The following is a 19,557-nucleotide window of genomic DNA, read 5'->3' as shown; positions in this document are numbered from 1 at the left end:
GAAATGTCTGAACCAAAATTATTTACAGGGCTGGGAATGTGGCTTAGTGGTAGAGTGCTTGCCTAGCATTCATGAAGCCCTGGGTTTGATTCCTCAATACCACATAAGCAGAAAAAGCTGGGAGTAGTGCTGTGGCTCAAGTGGTAGAACACTAACCTTGAGCAAAAGAAGCTGCCCAGGCCTAAGTTCAAGCCCTAGGACTGGCAAAACAAACAAAAAAGCCCAATAACAACAAACAAAAACAATAATACAAAAAGGGCTTGCCGGATAGCTCAAATGGGCTAACAACCACAAGGCCCTCACTTTGGTCCCTTCTACTGCCAAGAAAGGAAATATATTGAAAAAAGATCCATGCAGCTGGGTGCTGGTAGTTCACACCTGTAATCCTAGCTACTCAAGAGGCTGAGATCTGAGGATTGTCACAGCCAGCCTGAGCAGTCTGTGAGAGTCTTATCTCCAATTAACCCCCAGAAAACCAGAAGTAAAAATGTGGCTTAAAGTGGGAGAGCCCTAGCCTTGAGTGAAAGAGCTCAGGGACAGCACTCAAGCCCTGAGTTCAAGCCCCATGATGGAAAAAAAAAAATGTACTCTCTGGCTTATGTAACTATAACCCCTCTGTATGTCACCTTTATAATAACAGAAAAAATTAATTATTTAGAAGTCTTAAAATTAGTTTATAATAAGGTTTAATAAAGTCAACTTTATCAAGTCATAGTATTTTTCTTGAGCCATTATTGTAAATTCCAGTTCACTTTCCCCCCTAAATACTTTAGAATGAGAGAAATTATTCCCATATTGCATTTAGTTTTATATATTTCATCATGTTTATTTGGTTTGACATGAAATAAACACATTTTGTTATCATTGTTTGTTGTGGGGCTTGAAGTCAGGGCGAGTGCTGTCCCTGAGCTCTTTTGCTCAAGGCTAGCACTCAAGTGGAGCCACAGCTCCACTTCTGCCTTTTTCTGGGTAGTTTATTGGAGATAAGATTGTCACAGAGGGGCTGGAAATATGACCTAGTGGTAAAGTGCTTGCCTCGTATACATGAAGCCCTGGGTTTGATTCCCCAGCACCACATATATAGTAAACGGCCATAAGTGGCGCTGTGGCTCAAGTGGCAGAGTGCTAGCCTTGAGCAAAAAGAAGCCAGGGACAGTGCTCAGGCCAAGTTCAAGCCCCAGGACTGGCAAAAAAAAAAAAAAAGAGTCTCACAGACTTTCTAGCATGGACTGGCATTGAACTGAGATCCTCAGATCTCAGCCTCCTTCCTGAGTAGCTAGGATTACAGGCATAAGCCACCCATGCCCAGCAACACATTCATTTTAATCAGTACTACTTTCTCCCACCTCAAATACAAGCCAGTTTCTTGGTGAATGACCCATATTCTAGATTTGTCTGACTATATCCTCATGTAGTTTAGCTTGTTCCACTACCTGTTTGGCTTATAAAATTTAAACCGGAAGCTAGGTATGGTGGTGGACATCTATAATCCCAACATTTGGGAGACTGAAGCAGGAGGATAGGGGGTTTGAGGTCAACTAGGCTACACTATAAGATCCTGTCACAAATATAATTGTGGGGGCTGGGACTGTGGCTTAATGGTAGAGTGCTTGCCTAGCATGCATGAAGCCCTGGGTTCCATTCCTCAGCACCACATACATAGAAAAAAACAGAAGTGGCATATATATGTATGTGTGTATATACACATATATGTGTATACACATATACACAAATATATATACACATATGTGTATATATATGTGTATATATATGTGTACATATATGTGTATATATATATTTGTGAACTGAGGCTAAAGGCTGAATAGACTGAAGTTAAGCATTATGAGCAAGAATACATTTCTAGTGATCAAGATTTTGGGTTTCATCCTCATGTGCATACACACATGAATCAGACAACACCCTTAAAAACGGTCCAGGCCTGGGGCTGGGAATATGGCCTAGTGGCAAGAGTGCTTGCCCTGGGTTCGATTCCTCAGCACCACATATACAGAAAATGGCCAGAAGTGGCGCTGTGGCTCAAGTGGCAGAGTGCTAGCCTTGAGCAAAAAAGAAGCCAGGGATAGTGCTCAGGCCCTGAGTTCACGGCCCAGGACTGGCAAAAAAAAAAAAAAAAAGCTGACCAGGCCAGGTATGGCACTGCATGACTCTCACCCCAACTACTCAAGTAGCAGAGATCACAATTTAAGGCCAAGCTAGGCAAAAAAATGAAGGCGACCCCCATCTCAAGCAACAAGATGGGCACAGGAGGTAAGAAAGTACAAGAATCTTACTTTGAGGCTGGGAACATGGCCTAGTGGCAAGAGAGTTTGCCTCGTATACATGAATCCTTGGGTTCAATTCCCCAGCACCATATGTATAGAAAACAGCCAGAGGTGGCGCTGTGGCTCAAGTGGCAGAGTGCTAGCCTTGAGCAAAAAGAAGCCAGGAACAGTGCTCAGGCCCTGAGTCCAAGCCCCAGGACTGGCAAAAAAAAAAACAACAAAAAAAAAGAATCTTACTTTGAGGTTGTTTCAAGTAAAAGAAGATGCCAGAATCTACCTGAGAAACAAAGTATGAAAGAGCTGGAGACATACAGTTCAAGTGATAAGAGTGTATTCTTAGCAACTTCAAAGTCCCAAGTTCAAATTCCAATACCACTAAGAGCAAACAGCCCTCAGTATCACAAATAACTCATCTGTGTCCTTCAGAAGTGTTAAGGCATAAAAGACAAATAAAAGTGATGCTATAAGTAATCTCAATGAAAGTTCTTGATCTATAAAGCGGATGGAGGACAGACAAAGCAATAGAGGTTATCCTAAAATATATATATATACATGTATATATACACACAGTCTGAAATACCATATATAAATAAGCCATACATATAAATCATATATACAAATGATATATTTAGATAAACCATACATAAATTATACATATATTTAATTTACTACACACACATATACACACAGTCTGAGATACCATAGTCAAACTTTTTGGTGTAATCAATCCACACTGAAAAAGAGTGACAGGAAAGCCAGAAGCCAGTGACTCACACCTGTAATTCTATCTACTCAGGAGGCTGAGATCTGAGGATCATGGTTCCAAGCCAGCCCAGGCAGAAAAGTCTCCAAGAGACTCTTATCTCCAATTAACCACCAGAAAACTAGAAATAGTGCTGTGACTCAAAGTGGTACAGCACAAGCCTTGAGCAAAAAGTGCTCAGAGACAGTGCCCAGGCCCTGAATTCAAGGCCCATGACCGACCAAAAAAAAAAAAAAAGAATGATAGGAAAATAAAACAGACCCTTTTGGAAGAGAGGTACCAGCAGGAGGGGGAGACTAAAGAAGAGGATGAATGAGGTTGATTATAGTCCAAATATTTTCTCTGCATGAAAATATTCACAAAACCATGTTGCGGTAGAGTGCTTGCCTAGCATGCATGAAGACCTGGGTTTGAGTCCTCAGCACCACATAAACTGAAAAAGCCAGAAGTGGTGCTGTGGCTCAGGAGGTAGAGTGCTGGCCTTGAGCAAAAACGAAGCCAGGGACAGTGCTCAGGCCCTGAGTTCAAGCCCCAGGACTGGCCAAAAAAAAAAAAAAAAGAAGGGAAAAAGTAAAAAATTGTCACTAATTGCAAAAAACTGAGGAGACTACATACCTGGTATTCTGGAGAAGGACTTGCCTACTGATCTTACTATACCAATGTTAATTTCTGTCAGTTGTAACTTATGTAGTACCACAGGCCAGATGTTCTCATTAGGGAAAACTGAAAGAGGGTCGGATATTCAAGAACTGTCTGTAGTTACTCAGGAGGCTGAGTGAGAACCACAATTCAAAGCCAGCCCAAGTAAGAAATTCTGAGACTCTTATCTCCAATTAGCCAGCAGAAATCTGGAAGTGGTGCTGTGGCTTAAAGTGGTAGAGAGGTAGCCTTGAGCATAAGAGCTCAGGGACAGTGGCCACGCCCTGAGTTTAAGCCCCACGACCCACAAAAACAAACAAAAACTTGCTGTCTTTGTACCTCTTGTGGAAGATGTGGGAAAACACTTCAAAGTAACAAGAGAAAAAAAGATGAGATTGAACGAAGATGAATATGGAAGTCATTTGTTGGTGGCAAGTGTGAAAACAGTACAATGAAACATTAAAATTATTCTAAAAAGGGGAAAAGGGAAAGGGAGAGTGATAGAGCTGGGTGAAGCTGATTTGGATACATTTTATACATGTATGAATATCTTAAATGAACCCCCTTGTACAACTACTCTATGCTAATAATAAAGAATATGGATACAAAACTGAGAATGTAAGTCAGTAATAGAATGTTTGCCAGGCCTGAAGGAAGTCCTTGTTTTGACCCCCAGCACTGCAATAAATAGGTTAACAAACACATACACACATATCTATACTTAATTGTTAAAAGACATAAGAATAAACGGAGGGGCTAGGAGCGTAGCCTAGTGGTAGAGTGCTTGCCTGGTATACATGAAGCCCTGGGGTTGATTCCTCAGCACCACATATATAGAAAAAGCCAGAAGTGGCACTGTGGCTCAAGTGGTACAGTGCTAGCCTTGAGCAAAAGACAGCCAAGGACAGTGCCCAGGCCCTGAGTTCAAGCCCCAGGACTGGCAAAAAAATAATAATAAAATGAGGCATGAGATCCTAACTATATGTTTGTTTTTCTGTTGCTGCTGTAACAAATTACCTACCAATTTAGCGGTGTAAAACAAATCTATTGAGCAGGGTATGATGGTACACACCTGTAACCCCAACTATCAGGGAGGCCACAGGTAGGAGGATGGAAGTAGATTCAGAAACATAAGCCAGAGACAATGGAGTTCCTGTGGTAGCTCACACCTGGAATCTCAGCATTTGGGAGCCTGAGGCAGGAAGATTACAAGTTCAAGTACAAGATTACAAGTACAAGCCTGGCCTACAAATTTGAGAAAAATAAAAAAGATACTTAAGAGATACATCTCTAACCCAACAGAGACCCAGGTGGTCAGACAGCCACAAAATTGGGAAAATGGAGAGAAATATGTGACTCCCGGAGTTTGTGGATTTAGTTTGCTCAGTAGATCACTTTCCCGGTAAGTGGAGGACCCTGAGTTGGGTCCTCGGCTCTGAAAACAAAGCAAAAGAAAATAACTAAACAAACAAAAGAAGAACTTGGCTTGGCTAACCTTGCCCGGGCCCCCCAATGCGGACAGGAGCGGGGATCGCCTTCCCCAACCCTACCCGCGCCCCCCAATGAGGACACAGGCGCGGGGATCGCCGGCCCCACACTCGCCCGCGCCCCCCAATGAGGACAGGCGCGGGGATCCCCTGCCCCGCACTCGCCCGCGCCCCCCCAATGAGGACACAGGCGCGGGGATCGCCGGCCCCAACCCCGCCCGCGCTCCCCATTGCAGACAGGCGCGGGGATCCCCTGCCCCACACTCGCCCGGGCTCCCCAATGAGGACAGGCGCGGGGATCGCCTGCCCCAACCCCGCCCGCACCCCTCAAGGCGGACAGGCGCGGAGATTGCCTGCCCTACACCTGCCCGCGCCCCCCAATGCGGACAGGAGCGGGGATCTCCTGCCCCAACCCCGCCCGGACCCCCCAATGAGGACACAGGCGCGGGGATCGCTGGCCCCAACCCCGCCCGCGCTCCCCACTGCAGACAGGCGCGGGGATCCCCTGCCCCACACTCGCCCGCGCCCCCCAATGAGGACACAGGCGCGGGGATCGCCGGCCCCAACCCCGCCCGCGCTCCCCATTGCAGACAGGCGCGGGGATCCCCTGCCCCACACTCGCCCGGGCTCCCCAATGAGGACAGGCGCGGGGATTGCCTGCCCCAACCCCGCCCGCACCCCTCAAGGCGGACAGGCGCGGAGATCGCCTGCCCTACACCTGCCCGCGCCCCCCAATGCGGACAGGAGCGGGGATCGCCTGCCCCAACCCCGCCCGGACCCCCCCAATGAGGACACAGGCGCGGGGATCGCTGGCCCCAACCCCGCCCGCGCTCCCCACTGCAGACAGGCGCGGGGATCCCCTGCCCCACACTCGCCCGGGCTCCCCAATGAGGACAGGCGCGGGGATTGCCTGCCCCAACCCCGCCCGCACCCCTCAAGGCGGACAGGCGCGGAGATCGCCTGCCCTACACCTGCCCGCGCCCCCCAATGCGGACAGGAGCGGGGATCGCCTGCATCAACCCCACCCGCGACCCTCAATGCGGACAGGAGCAGGGATCGCCTGCCCCAACCCCGCCCGAGCCCCCCAATGGAGGACACAGGCGCGGGGATCGCCGGCCCCAACCCCGGCCGCGCTCCCCATTGCAGACAGGCGCGGGGATCCCTGCCCCACGCCCGCCCGCACCCCCAAGAGGACTGGCCCGAACCTGCGCTGCGCGGCTTGGGGAGGACCCGAGTCCCGGCAGAGGGCGCCCGGCCGCCCTCCGCCCCGCCGGGGTCACGGCGCCCCCTCCCCCGCGCCCTGGCCGGACGGGGCCGGGCTATTTTTACGCGCGGACACCGGACACCAGACACCGGGCTGGGGCTGGGACGGCGGCGGCGGCGGCGGGCCGGGGACGTCGGGGCCACACGTCTGTCCGTGGGTCTCCGGGGCTGCGCGCGCTATGGAGCCGCGGTGCCCGCCGCCGTGCGGCTGCTGCGAGCGGCTGGTGCTCAATGTGGCCGGGCTGCGCTTCGAGACGCGGGCGCGCACGCTGGGCCGCTTCCCGGACACGCTGCTCGGGGACCCAGCCCGGCGCAGTCGCTTCTACGATGGCGCGCGCCGCGAGTACTTCTTCGATCGCCACCGGCCCAGCTTCGACGCCGTGCTCTACTACTACCAGTCGGGAGGGCGGCTGCGGCGGCCGGCGCACGTGCCGCTCGACGTCTTCCTGGAGGAGGTGGCCTTCTACGGGCTGGGCGCCGCCGCCCTGGCGCGCTTGCGCGAGGACGAGGGCTGCGCCGTGCCGCCCGAGCGGCCCCTGCCCAGCCGCGCCTTCGCGCGCCAGCTCTGGCTGCTCTTCGAGTTCCCCGAGAGCTCGCAGGCCGCGCGCGTGCTGGCCGTCGTCTCCGTGCTCGTCATCCTCGTCTCCATCGTCGTCTTCTGCCTGGAGACGCTGCCGGACTTCCGCGACGAACGCGACGACGCAGGGCTCGCTGCCCTGGCTGCAGCCGCGGCTGCCGGTCCGGTGAGCGGCGGGGCCAGGACGGAGATGGGAGGGGCCTGGATGGAGATGGGCGGGGTCTGGATGAAGAGGAATGGCCTCTGGATGATGAGGGGTGGGTCCTGGGTGGATAGGGGTGGAACCTGGGTGGAGCAGAGCCTGGATGCGGGAGGTGGGGTGGGGGCTGGATGGATAGGTATGGAGTCTGGATGGATGAGGGTGGAACCTGAGGGCAGAAGGGGCGGGCCTCATGGGTGGAAATGGGCGGTCTTCTAGAGGACCTGGCCTATCAGAAGGTAGGGCAAGGGGCTGAGGTGGGGGGGTAGAAGTACTGACCTAGGACTCTGCCTCTAAACGTTGGGCGGGGGGCGGGGGGGAGCGACATCTAGGATCTAAGGAGGACCACCTGCCCTGTCATAAAATAGGGGAGCAGTAGGTGACAAACCCACCTGCAGAGTGAGGGGTCTTGGGGTGGGGACCAGCAAAAAGCAAAGCCTTAGCTGAGTGTAGTGTTGCATGCCCATAATCCCAGCGCGTGTGGGCCTGAGGCAGAAGGATCTGGAGTTCAAGGTCAATCTGCTACATAGTAAGACCTTATTGAAGCCACAAGTAGAGGTACATCTCAAGTGGTAGGGCAAAAAAAGCTAAGACACTGTACCCAAGCCCTGAGTTTAACCCCAGAACACACACACACACACACACACACACACACACACACACACACACACACACACACTCTGAAGCCGTAGGGAAAAGGACAGTCTGAAACTCCAGGGTCTGTTCAGCTGGCAGAGACGAATGGAAAGGATGGGGTGGAGGTATGCAAGCCCAAACATGAAGCCAGAGAGCTAGAGTGGAGGTGGGGCTGAGGTCTGAGGCCCTGCGAAGAAAAACCAATCGTGAAGAAAGGAAGAAAGCCAAGTCTCTGGGCTTCAGTCTCTACTGACCAGTCTGTAGCAAGAAGTTGGAAATTTAAACACAGACTAGGGCTACAAAAACCAATCATGATGAGGGACAAGGTAACAAACAGTACAAGAAATGTATCCAATGCCTAACGTATGAAACTGTAACCTCTCTGTACATCAGTTTGATAATAAAAATTTGAAAAAAAGAAAAAACAAAACAAAAACCAATCGTGAAGAAAGGAAGAAAGCCAAGTCTCTGGGCTTCAGTCTCTACTGACCCAGTCTGTAGCAAGAACTTGGAAATTTAAACACAGACTAGGGCTACCCCAGAGTCCCTGCTCTGGCCTGGCCCACCTTGACCTCTCTTTCCTCCCCACAGTTCCCAGCTCGGCTGAATGGCTCCAGTCCCATGCCTGGAACTCCACCCCGCTTGCCCTTCAGTGACCCATTTTTTGTGGTGGAGACACTTTGCATCTGTTGGTTTTCCTTTGAGCTGCTGGTACGCCTGGTGGCCTGCCCAAGCAAAGCAGTCTTCTTCAAGAACGTGATGAACCTCATCGATTTTGTGGCCATCTTGCCCTACTTTGTGGCACTGGGCACTGAGCTGGCCCGGCAGCGGGGGGTGGGTCAACCTGCCATGTCCCTGGCCATCCTGAGGGTGATCCGATTGGTGCGTGTCTTCCGCATCTTCAAGCTATCTCGACATTCAAAGGGCCTGCAGATTTTGGGTCAGACACTTCGGGCTTCCATGCGTGAGCTGGGCCTCCTCATCTTCTTCCTCTTTATTGGGGTGGTCCTCTTTTCCAGCGCAGTGTATTTTGCTGAAGTTGACCGGGCGGACACTCATTTCACCAGCATCCCTGAATCCTTCTGGTGGGCGGTGGTTACCATGACTACCGTTGGCTATGGAGACATGGCGCCAGTCACTGTGGGTGGCAAGATAGTGGGCTCTCTGTGTGCCATTGCCGGAGTGCTGACCATTTCCTTACCTGTACCAGTCATAGTATCCAACTTCAGCTACTTTTACCACCGAGAGACAGAAGGCGAAGAGGCTGGGATGTACAGCCATGTGGACACACAGCCCTGTGCCACACTGGAGGGCAAGGCTAATGGGGGATTGGTGGATGGAGAAGTGCCTGAGCTCCCCCCTCCACTGTGGGCCCCCCCTGGGAAACACCTGGTCACTGAGGTGTGAGGAGGGACAGCCTGAGGTGTGTAAGACCTCACACCTCTGTGGAGAGAAGGAAGAAGGGAGGGAGGGAGGGAGGAAGGGCAGCAGGGAGGGATCCAGTTTAGGAAGAACTAGGATAAATGAGAATGAATGGGGTCTTGAGTTGTATGATTTGGTGACTCCTGTGGGAGCAATGAATGGCCACAGTTTGTAGAGCATTGGTTCCTGTTTCAGAGCTGTACAAAGCTCGTGGCATCTTTTGGAGGTACGTGTTGAGACAGGGGTAATCCTGTCCTGTTATAGTGTGACTTGGTTTGTATTTCATGGAGGTGAATGAAAGTAAGTCTTGTCCATGTGCTCTAGGGCAGGATTCGGTGAGTTTGAATCTCCCCAGGGCCATGTTGGGTCTGATCAAGGGGTCACCATGGCCATGCTGAGATGATTACATGAGCAGGTGGGTATTGGTGAGCTGCACTGAGACATGCTGAGGATTTCCTGCCTTTGTGTTTTCCTGAGGGGGTGTGTAGAAAGATAATCACCACGGTATGAGAGTGTGCCAGGTCATGCCAAGTGGGCTTGGAATGGGTTCCTGAAGGCAATGGAGTTCTGTTGGGCTGAGTTGAGTGTTGAGTCTCATGGCTGGAAGCTGCTCAGGGCCACCTGGAGTTGAAGTGGATGACCACGTCAGTCGGTTCTGTTGGGCTCCACGACTGTCTCTCAGTCATGGCTCATGGAGCCAGGCTGAAGTGTAGCATTGAGTGAACCCAGCAGAAACGTTGGGCTGAGTTCAACTTTGTGTGAGACTCCATGTCAAGTGGCGAGGATCACAGCTTTGGGCAAGAAAGCACTTGTATATCACGAATCAGGTGAAGGGCCTGAAACAGCCTGTCCTGTGTTATTCACTGTAGGGGTCGGGCTGGACTCTCTATCTCTGGAGTCACTTGCTTATTTAAAGGGGCTCCCAATGAACTAGGAATTTAGAGATCTCTGACTGCTTATTCAACCTCTGCTTTGTTTTGTCAAACAAACTCCTATTTTGTTGGTTGGTACCGAGACATGGAACTGGAAACTTGGGGATGAGAAAACAGGAAAAGACCTGTATACTGTCCAACCATGTACAGAGGGTATTGGGGGAATACAGACCCAGAGAGACAGAGGCAGAGGCAGAGGCAGAGGAGGCAGAGAGATGGAGATAGACTGAGAGGCACATTGAGAAGGAAATAGAGACCCAGTGGAGGGAAAAAGAATTCGAAAGAGGGTCAGAGATTCAGAGAAAAGACATACACTCCAAAAGGGATCTAGAGACCCAAAATGAGAAGAGGAGGTCAGACACCTCAGTGGAGGACCACAGTCATCAACGCTGGAGACTAGAGCTTCATAGAAAGAGAGAGGAAAAAGAAGCAAGAATCAAAAAAGGCAGAAAGCCCTTGGTGTCCCTGAGTGTTAAGAAACACGTGACGTCTCAGTTTTCCCAACCATAACCAGAGCTCGAGTCCGGATGCGTCACCCATCATCCTCTGTTACCTCAGGAAGGCCGTCAGATAGCCTGGGGGACTTGGTGTGTTTTCCAGGAGAGAAACTTGAGTCTCATCAGGGCCAAGGCTTGCCAAGGTCACCTGGTGAGGATTTGCGACAGGCTGCCTGACTCCACCACCCCCACAGCCTGCCTGGGCACCAGGACCTCCCAAGGTCAGTGGCTTCTGGTCTGATTGATCAGAAGGCTAATATTCAGAGAGGATGCTGTGACCCAATAGGGCAAGGCCAAACATTTCAGTCTCTCAGGACTAAAGGCCAAGAAGAGAAGGAGGAGGAGGAGGAGGAGGAGGAGGAGGAGGAGGAGGAGGAGGAGGAGAAGGAGGAGGAGGAGGAGGAGGAAGAGGAGGAATAGGAGGAAGAGGAGGAGGAGGAGGAGGAGGAGGAATAGGAGGAGGAGGGGGAGGAAGAGGAAAAAGAGGAAGAGGGTGTAGTCACTAACACACATAGGGCTTCCTATGAGCCAAATGTCATTCAAAGTACTTGTATTAATTTATTAAAACGTATCAAATGGTTTCCAGAGTGCTCTTGTTATTATTGTTGCCCCCCTCCCCCTTTTTTGGTCCTACAAACTCTTAGAGTCACCACCAAGTTCTCAGAGAAGAACTGATTTGAGGACACATCTCCCTTCGAATACACCTAACCAATCAGAGTGCAGGGAAGGAGCCTGGGGGCGTGGCTCAAGCAGAGAGCCCCGCCTAAGTATTATAAGGCCCTAAGGATTTTTCGGGTTTTTTTGGCCAGTCCTGGGGCTTGGACTCAGGGCCTGGGCACTGTCCCTGGCCTCCTTTTGGTCAAGGCTAGCACTCTACCACTTGAGCCACAGCACCGCTTCCAGTTTTTTGCGTGTATGTGGTGCTGAGGAATCAAACCTAGGGCTTCATGCACACTAGGCAAGCACTGTACCGCTAAGCCACATTCCCAGCCCCAGGCCCTAAGTGTTCAAACACCTGCGTGGAGCCTGGCATCAGTGGCTCATGCCTGAAATCCTTGCTACTCAGGAGGCTGAGACCCAGAAGTCAGCCCAGGCAGAAAATGGGGCAGACTCCAGTTCCAATTAGCAAACAAAAACTCGGTAAGAGACATGGTTCTGGCAATAGAGCATCAGCCGTGTACAAGAACGCCAAAGCAAAAGCACAAGGCCCTAGTTCAAGCCCCAGTATTAACACACACACACACACACACATACACACTAAGGAAAAAGAAGAGAGAAGCAAAATGTCAGGAAGTAATTCAGTTCAGAAATTGCACAGTTTACCCAATTACCTTTTCCTTTCCCCTTTTTTCTGTTGGGAAGTTCAAGGCCTCTTAATCTTGTTTGACTTATTGCTCACAGCTGGTGCTCTACCACATGAGCTGTGCCAGCAGTCAGGCATTTTGCTGGTTGGTTTGGAAATAGTTTCTGGGGCTTTTCTGCCCCAACTGGCCTGGAACCACAATCTACATCTCAGCCTCCTGAGTAGCTAGGATTATAGGTATGAGCTGATTGCCTGGCCCAACCACCTTTTTCCCTCTAGTAGCAGAGAAGGTACAGTAGTGGGAAGAGAGATTCAGAAAGAGAGGACAGACACCTAGAGATGACAGAGAGAAACGGGGGGGGGGGGAGGGGAAGAGGGAGGAAGGGAAACAGAGATCCAAGATCCAGGAAGAGGAAGATCAAAAGATCCCAGAGATGAGGACCCAGGAAGAGAGCAGGACAGAACCAGAAAGAGAGGGCAGAGGCCCAGAAAGAGGGGGACCAGAGATTGTTTCCTTTTGAAAGCTCATCCCTAAAATTCACCACAGACTATAAGTCCCAAGTCCATTTTGGTAGGGAGTGATGAGGTCAGAGGTGACAGGAATGGACACCCAAGCCTGGGAAGTGGGCCTCCCCACCTCCAGTAAACAACTGCAATGCCTTCTGAGTCTCCTTGGCAGGGCGCAGGGGACAGGAGGGGAACACCCTAATCCGGGGACACCCTTCCTGCCACCTTGCCATGCTATATTTAGTCAGAGGGAGAGGTGCTGGGTGACCCCCCTCCAAGGCAGGTGTCATTTTCCCCCCTAAATATAGTTCAGGGGGAGGGGAGCCATGAGTGCCAGGGTGGAGGTGTGGTAGGGTAAAAGGTCCCTGCCATCCAAAAAAAAAAAAAAAAAAATGGCCCCCATGTCTCGCCTCATCTGGCTTCCTCAGTGTGCCTGCAGCTCTGTGGGGTTCTTGGGGCCTCTCTCCCTCTCTGGATCTCTTGTTCCCAACCCCCACTCTAGGTCTTTGTTCCCCTTTTTCATGGTCCCAGTCCCCTTGCCTCCTCCCTCCCACATCTGTAACTATTCACGATTTCTCAAGGCAGGTCATTTAAACATAAGGTCACTTAAAAAAACATATCTTTGTCTCCAGTCCTGTAATACCTTGGATTTCTCTTATCTGAGCTCAGGACAAGACCCCCTTCTCCAGTCCCCACCCAGGAAATTCCAGGAGAGAAGGCTCTGTGGAAGAGCCCCCCACATCCACTGCCTCTGGGCGTCAAGCCTTATCACTACCCCAGCCCAGCTGGTTAATGTCTGCCAAGGCTCCTGGGAGAGGGTGGGAATCTGCCCTGGATGCTGAACTTGCAGAGACCCCTCGGATTCCCAGCCTGAGTCCTCCGTCTGAGGGAGGAGGGCTGGGGCCTGGATCCCTGGGCGTGAGGGAGGAAATTGGAGCCTAGACCCTTGGGTCTGAGAGAACTGGCTGGGTCTGGACCCCTGGGTCTGAAGGAGGAGGCTGGGGTTTGGACCCCTGGGTCTGAGGGAAGAGGCTGGATCTGGACCTCTGGGACTGAAGGAGGCTGGAGTCTAGAGTCCTGGGTCTGAGGAAGGATGCTAGGATCTGTGACCTCTGGGTCTGAGGGAGGAGGCTGGGGTCTGGACTTCCTTGTCTGAGGGAGGGGACTAGGATCCGAACTTTTGGGTCTGAGGGAAAGAAGGCTGAGGTCCAGACCCCTGGGTCTGAGGGAGGAGGCTGGGGTTCGGGCCCCCTGGGGCTGAGGGAGGAGGCTGGGGTTCCCGCCCCTAGGGCTGCAGGAGGAGGCTGGGGCCTGAACTCCTGGGCCGGTCAGGCCCGGCTTCCGAGGTCTAGGCACGCGAGTGTAAGGCGGGGTCCCCGCCCCTCCTCCGCCGTCGGGCGCCGCCCCGCCCCCGACCCAGGCCCTCGGAGCGCGAGCCGCGCGCAGCCCGCCGGCCGCCGAGGTCCCCCGAGCCGGAGCCCGAGGTGGAGGCGCCGGGGCGCCCGGAGCAGAGACGGGAGCCCCAGGTAGGAGTGCCGGGCGCCTCCCCGAGACCGCCGCGTCGGGGTCGCCCTGCCCCTGGGCAGGGAGGGGCGGGGCCGGCACGGGCGGGGGCGGAGCTTGGCGGAGGAAACTGAGGCAAGGGGGAACGGCGCCCGCGATGGAGCGGGCTCTCCCGGCGCGGACTCGAGTCAGGGGTCCCCCGGGCCACATCGGGGGGCGGATTATGTCTAAGTACCGGGGTGCCTGGTCTCCAGAACTGGGTGGGACGGAGGGAGGTGGGCGCTGCGGGAGAGGTGGGCGCTGGGGGGGGGGAACCTGAACTCCTGATGGGGGCAAGGGGTGGGCAGCTCGGACGCCCGGAGGGAGGTGGGCGCTGGGGGGAGGGAGGTGGGCGTTCGGGGGAGGTGGGAGCTGGGGGGAAGGAGGTGGGCGCTGGGGGGGGGAGGTGGGCGCTGCAGGGGTGGGGGAACCTGAACTCCTGGTGGGGACCGGGGTGGGCGGCTCGGACGCCCGGGGTGTGGGCCGTGGGAAGCGCCGCGCCCGGCGCTGAAGGATCGGGACGCCTCGTCTGAGGGCGGAGGCCGCCTCCTCTGTCCGGGCTGGGTCAACCTGTGCGCCTCCCTCTTTTTCCATCTCCCCCGCGCCGGGGCAGGCCGCCGCTCCAGGTATGTGCTGGTGGAGTTCCTGGGCGGGCCCTGGCCTGTCCTGCGAGGAGGGAACATTCCAGGAAAGAGCCTCGGGGACCCAGGGCTCCTGGGGGCGTGGGCCGGCGGGGACCCGGTGTCCAGGCCAGCCCCGCCCCCTCTCCGCCTGGGAGATGGAGAGAAAGAGGGAGTGGGGAGCAGGGTGGGGGGAGGCGGTAATGTTTCCCAGCCTCCTTCATCCTCCGCCACGTGTCTCCCCTCCTCTGTCTTCCCCCTCCCATCTGCTGCCCATCCATCCCAGCCGGGAGCCATCACCTGGGGAGGGGCGGGGCCTTGGCTTGGGTACCTTACACTTGTAGAGGAATTCCGCGGTGGGAGGGGAAAGGGGGTAGTTTGGGGTGGGGGAGTCTGGACCTCTCTCCCACCTACCTATATAACCTGTCTCTTCCCTTCTCTCCCCCCTCCTTCCTCTCCTCCTGCCCAGGTGGCTGCCCTCCCTCCCCTAAGATGTCAGCAAGGAGGGAGCTACCTGTGTCGTCCTCAGGGGCCCCACAGAGTCTGAGGGTCCCCATCCCAGGAGCTCCGAGGTGGAGGAAGTGCTGACAGGTCTGGTAATCACCTACTGCTTCCCAGTCTTCTCCAGGCATCTAGAATGCGGTAGAAAGAGACCAAGATCACCTTCCTGCCAGCTTCTCCCAGCCCCGGGTCCCATTCACACACAGGAAAGCAGACTGTACAAAAGGAGGGCCTCCTCTGGCTTTCTTTCTTTTATTTCACTTTTTGTGCCTGTCCTGAGGTTTGAACTCAGGGCCTGGGTGCTGTCCTTGAACTTTTGTGCTCAAGGCTAGCACTCTGTCACTTGAGCCACAGCTCGGCTTCTGGCTTTTGGTGGTTCACTGGAGATAGAGTCTCACAGACTTTCCTGCTCCTGTGTTTCCAACCTCATTCCTTAGATCTCAGCCTCCTGAGTGGCTAGGATGACAGGCACCTGCCTGTGTCTGGTTTTCTCACTCTCCCTCAGATTCCAGCCCACAGGACTCAAGTTTCTTAGAGGTTTGTGGAGGCTGAAGGGCAGAGTGGAGTTGCTCAGACCAGGTTCAAGTCCCATTTGGCTATATGACTTGGTACAAAGTCTTAACTCTCGTTTTAGTGCTAGGATTTGAAACGAAAGCCTTTTTTTTTTTTTTTTTCCTGGTCCTGGGTCATGGACTCGGCCTGAGCACTGCCACTGGCTTCTTTTTGCTCAAGGCTAGCACTCTACCACTTGAGCCACAGTGCCACTTCCAGCCTTTTCTGTTTATGTGGTACTGAGGAATTGAACCCAGGACTTCATGCATGCTAGGCAAGCACTCTACCGCTAAGCCATATTCCCAGCCCCCCCAAAGCCTTTTGTGAAGTAAGCACTCTACCATTTAAGCCACACCTCTAACCTCTAGCCACTTTTTTTTTTTTTAGCTTTCGTTATTTTTCATTAAGTTCTGGCACTTTTGCCTAGGCCGGCTCTGGACTGGGATTCTCCCACCTCCACTTCCTGAGGAGCTGGGATTACAGGTGTGAACCACCACGCTTGGGCACAAATCCTTAAGTTTTTCTGAGCCTCTTTTTCATTTGCTTGGTTTTTTTTTTTTGCCAGTCCTGGGGCTTGGACTCAGGGCCTGAGCACTGTCCCTGGCTGCTTTTTGCTCAAGGCTAGCACTCTGCCACCTGAGCCACAGCACCCCTTCTGGCCATTTTCTGTATATGTGGTGCTGGGGAATTGAACCCAGGGCTTCATGTATACAAGTCAAGCACTCTTGCCACTAGGCCATATCCCCAGCCCCTTCCTTGGCTCTTAAGTAATAACTTTAAGGTAATTTTTATTAGTCTAGAAGTTGAGCATCACCCAAGATCTAGAATGTGTCCCCCCTCCCCCAGTGCTTCCCCATGGTTCTGAGATTCACAACTTCTGTTCTCCATAGATTTCCACTCCCTTATCTAACCCCAGCCCTCTCTGTCTTCTACCCCCAGGTGGTCAAGAGATGCTCCCCAAGCCCCTCTATTCCCTCCCCATCCTCCTCCTCTTCCTCCTCCCCAGTGTCCCAATGGAGCCCCACTCTTCACCTTCAACTCTACCCCCCTTCCCAGCTCCTGAGTGGGACCTGCTGTCCCCTCGAGTAGCCCTGTCCAGGGGCGCCCCTGCTGGGCCCCCTCTGCTCTTTCTGCTGGAAGCTGGGGCCTTTGGGGAGCCAGCTGGTGCCCCAGCCAACCGCAGTCGTCGTGGGGTGAGTGAGTCGGCCCCGGCCAGTCGCCGGGGTGAGCTGGCTGTCTGTGATGCAGTGAGCGGCTGGGTGACTGACCGTCGGACGGCTGTGGACCTGAGAGGACGCGAGGTGGAGGTGCTGGGCGAGGTGCCCGCGGCTGGTGGCAGCCCCCTCCGACAGTATTTCTTTGAGACTCGCTGCAAAGCTAATAGTACTGGAGAAGGTGGCGCTGGTGTGGGTGGAGGGGGCTGCCGGGGAGTGGACCGGAGGCACTGGGTGTCTGAATGCAAGGCCAAGCAGTCCTACGTGCGGGCCTTGACTGTGGATGCCCAGGGCCGTGTGGGCTGGAGGTGGATTCGAATTGATACTGCCTGCGTCTGCACCCTTCTCAGTCGGACAGGCCGGGCCTGAGGCGCAGGCCCCAGAACTGAACAGGCAGAGAAAAAGAAGAAGAGCTGGACGCTAAATGACCTCAGGAATGGCCTGGCTGCTTTGAAAAGAGCCTTCTGTTTGGAACCTTAAGTGGTCATGGAATCAAACATCTCCTATTTTGAGAGCTTTCATTTGCAAGATGTGTGATGAAATCAAATGGGGTTTCAAAGGATGAATAGGAGTTCTCCTGGAGGAACTTGAGGGTAATAATGATCATGACAATAATAATAGCGAATATTTTCTGAGTGCCTCTTATTTATCCATGGTAATACATTACTCTTCGATTGTGACCCTTTGATTTCAAAAGAAGCTGCCCTGGCCCACTCTGGGAGAGAGCCACATGAGGGAAGATATGTCCAGAAGTTGGGGGGTAGAGTAGATGCAGGACCATGCAAGGAAGTGGCCAGAGGACCTGAGAACCTGGTCTACAGAAAGCCCTGACATATCTGAAAGCAGGTGGTTTCAATGAGAAATCCTAGCCAAGTGTTGGTGGCTCTGTAATCCTAGCCCTTCAGGAGGCTGAGATCTGAAGATCGAGGTCCAAATCCAGCCTGGGCAGGAAAGACACTGAGATTCTTTTTTTTTTCCTCCCAATCCCCCAGTCCTGGGGCTTGAACTCAGGGCCTAAGCTCTGTCCCTGAGTCTCTCTGTGCTCAAGGCTAACGCCCTACCACTGGAGCCACAGTGCCACTTCCAGATTTTTCTGTTTATGTGGTACTGGGGACTCGAACCCAGGGCTTCATGCATGCTAGGCAAGCACTCTACCACTAAGCCACATTCCCAGCCCTTCCTGAGACTCTCATCTCCAATTAAGCACAAGAAAACCAGAAATGGTGCTGTGGCTCAAAGGGATAGAGGGCTGGTCTTGAGCCAAAGAGCTCAGGGACAGTGCCCAGGCCCCACGTTGAAGCCTCGTGGCTGATAAAAAGTAAAAATAAATAAATAAATAAATAGAAATCCTGCTTGGTCAGAATGACACATATTCTTGGAATACAGTATTCTCTTTTGAGGAAGTAAGATGCCTGTCACATAGGGAGTATGGCAGGGGAGAATTCAAGCCCAGGCAGAGAGCTGGAGTCAGGTGACAGCCTTCCTCTCCTGTTGCAACCTTTCTCCTACACTAAGAATGAAATAGATCTCAAAGTTGTCCATTTGCACAGGACGTGGGTTGTGACCAATGGGCCTGCCCTGGCAGAAGTCATGAACACTTATAGGCTTTGAGAAGGGGTGGGGAAACCCCTTAATGGAATGGGGTTGGTGAGACCAGGTTCAGGCTGGGAAAGGCGGCATCAGAATGGGCTGGCATGAAGACATTCTGGAGAGTGAAAAGGAAGGAAGAAGACTTAGCAAATCTGTTTATATTGAATGTTGAAGAGGTATTAAAGGGAGCTCCCAGATTCTCAGAATAACCCTTCATGTATTACCCCTCTTGTAACTCATGGCTTTGTGGGGAGGGGGGTGCGTGCACCCGCACATGCTTGTGCCAGTACTGGGGCTTGAACTTACAGCCTGGATCTACTGTCCCTTAACTTTTTTTTTTTTTTTGGCCAGTCCTGGGCCTTGGACTCAGGGCCTGAGCACTGTCCCTGGCTTCTTCCCGCTCAAGGCTAGCACTCTGCCACTTGAGCCACAGCGCCCCTTCTGGCCGTTTTCTGTATATGTGGTGCTGGGGAATCGAACCTAGGGCCTCGTGTATCCGAGGCAGGCACTCTTGCCACTAGGCTATATCCCCAGCCCTCCCTTAACTTTTTTGCTCAAGGAAGACACTCTACTGTTTGAGCCACAACTCCACTTCTGGCTTTTTGCTAGTTATTTGGAGATAAAGAGTCTCATGGATTTTTCTGCTCTGGCTGGCTTCAAACCTTGACCTTTGGATCTTGGCCTCTTGAGTAGTTAGTGCCCACCCACCTGGCTTTCACACATCCTTTAGGATCAAGGTGTGCTACGGATGCTGACACCCCCCATGCCCAGCTCCTCCAGCCCCCCAGAGACAGGATCCTGACACACTGTGGGGGCTCAGCCTCTTGTCTTCTTATTCCCAGTCCTCTCCACCCTCCCCTCCTTCTCTGTCTCCCTAACTTCCTGTCTCTTGTCTCTAGGTTAGTAATGCACACCCTTCTTTTTTGCTAAATATTTTACCCCTCCCCCCCATACCCAGGTGGAAGTTTTCAGCCAAATCAAAGGCAGGCCAGACAGCAGGCGCGGATGCTGACTTCTGCACACACAGGGAG

General features: G+C 53.1%; 3 protein-coding genes across 5 annotated transcripts; all 3 read left to right on the top strand.

Annotated features, from left to right (window-relative positions):
• Positions 1-5,246: 5,246 nt before the first annotated feature.
• LOC125368099 (vegetative cell wall protein gp1-like) lies at positions 5,247-5,960 on the top strand. Its single transcript, XM_048368955.1, has one exon. It carries the CDS (start codon positions 5,247-5,249, stop codon positions 5,958-5,960), a length of 714 nt encoding a protein of 237 aa, XP_048224912.1.
• Positions 5,961-6,517: 557 nt separating this feature from the next.
• On the top strand, positions 6,518-9,299 carry Kcna7 (potassium voltage-gated channel subfamily A member 7). Its single transcript, XM_048369370.1, has 2 exons — positions 6,518-7,177; positions 8,438-9,299. Exons 1-2 carry the CDS (start codon positions 6,614-6,616, stop codon positions 9,251-9,253), a joined length of 1,380 nt encoding a protein of 459 aa, XP_048225327.1. The 5' UTR covers positions 6,518-6,613; the 3' UTR covers positions 9,254-9,299.
• A 4,625-nt stretch (positions 9,300-13,924) lies between these two features.
• Positions 13,925-17,524, top strand: Ntf4 (neurotrophin 4). 3 transcript variants are annotated; one of them, XM_048329928.1, is made up of 3 exons: positions 13,925-14,033; positions 15,139-15,260; positions 16,662-17,524. In XM_048329928.1, the coding sequence occupies exon 3, from the start codon at positions 16,673-16,675 to the stop codon at positions 17,303-17,305; it is 633 nt and encodes a 210-aa protein (XP_048185885.1). In that variant the 5' UTR covers positions 13,925-14,033; positions 15,139-15,260; positions 16,662-16,672; the 3' UTR covers positions 17,306-17,524. The 3 variants fall into 3 exon arrangements, with proteins under 3 accessions (XP_048185885.1, XP_048185886.1, XP_048185887.1); XM_048329929.1 differs by lacking the exon at positions 13,925-14,033 and adding an exon at positions 14,634-14,675; XM_048329930.1 differs by lacking the exons at positions 13,925-14,033; positions 15,139-15,260 and adding an exon at positions 15,667-15,707.
• The last annotated feature ends 2,033 nt before the right edge of the window (positions 17,525-19,557 follow it).

The sequence above is a fragment of the Perognathus longimembris genome, chromosome 20 (genome assembly GCF_023159225.1).
Source record: "Perognathus longimembris pacificus isolate PPM17 chromosome 20, ASM2315922v1, whole genome shotgun sequence".
Taxonomy (NCBI): domain Eukaryota; kingdom Metazoa; phylum Chordata; class Mammalia; order Rodentia; family Heteromyidae; genus Perognathus; species Perognathus longimembris.
Note: the sequence above shows the minus strand (reverse complement) of the source record. Positions and strands in the feature narration are given on the sequence as shown.

What these genes read in the sequence shown, in the direction of transcription:
- Ntf4 (XM_048329928.1), top strand. Translation starts at nt 16,673, where the DNA reads ATGCTCCCCAAGCCCCTCTATTCCCTCCCCATCCTCCTCCTCTTCCTC.
- LOC125368099 (XM_048368955.1), top strand. Translation starts at nt 5,247, where the DNA reads ATGAGGACACAGGCGCGGGGATCGCCGGCCCCACACTCGCCCGCGCCC.
- Kcna7 (XM_048369370.1), top strand. Translation starts at nt 6,614, where the DNA reads ATGGAGCCGCGGTGCCCGCCGCCGTGCGGCTGCTGCGAGCGGCTGGTG. An exon ending in CAGCCGCGGCTGCCGGTCCG is followed by an intron (nt 7,178 to 8,437) that starts GTGAGCGGCGGG and finishes TCCTCCCCACAG; the next exon opens with TTCCCAGCTCGGCTGAATGG.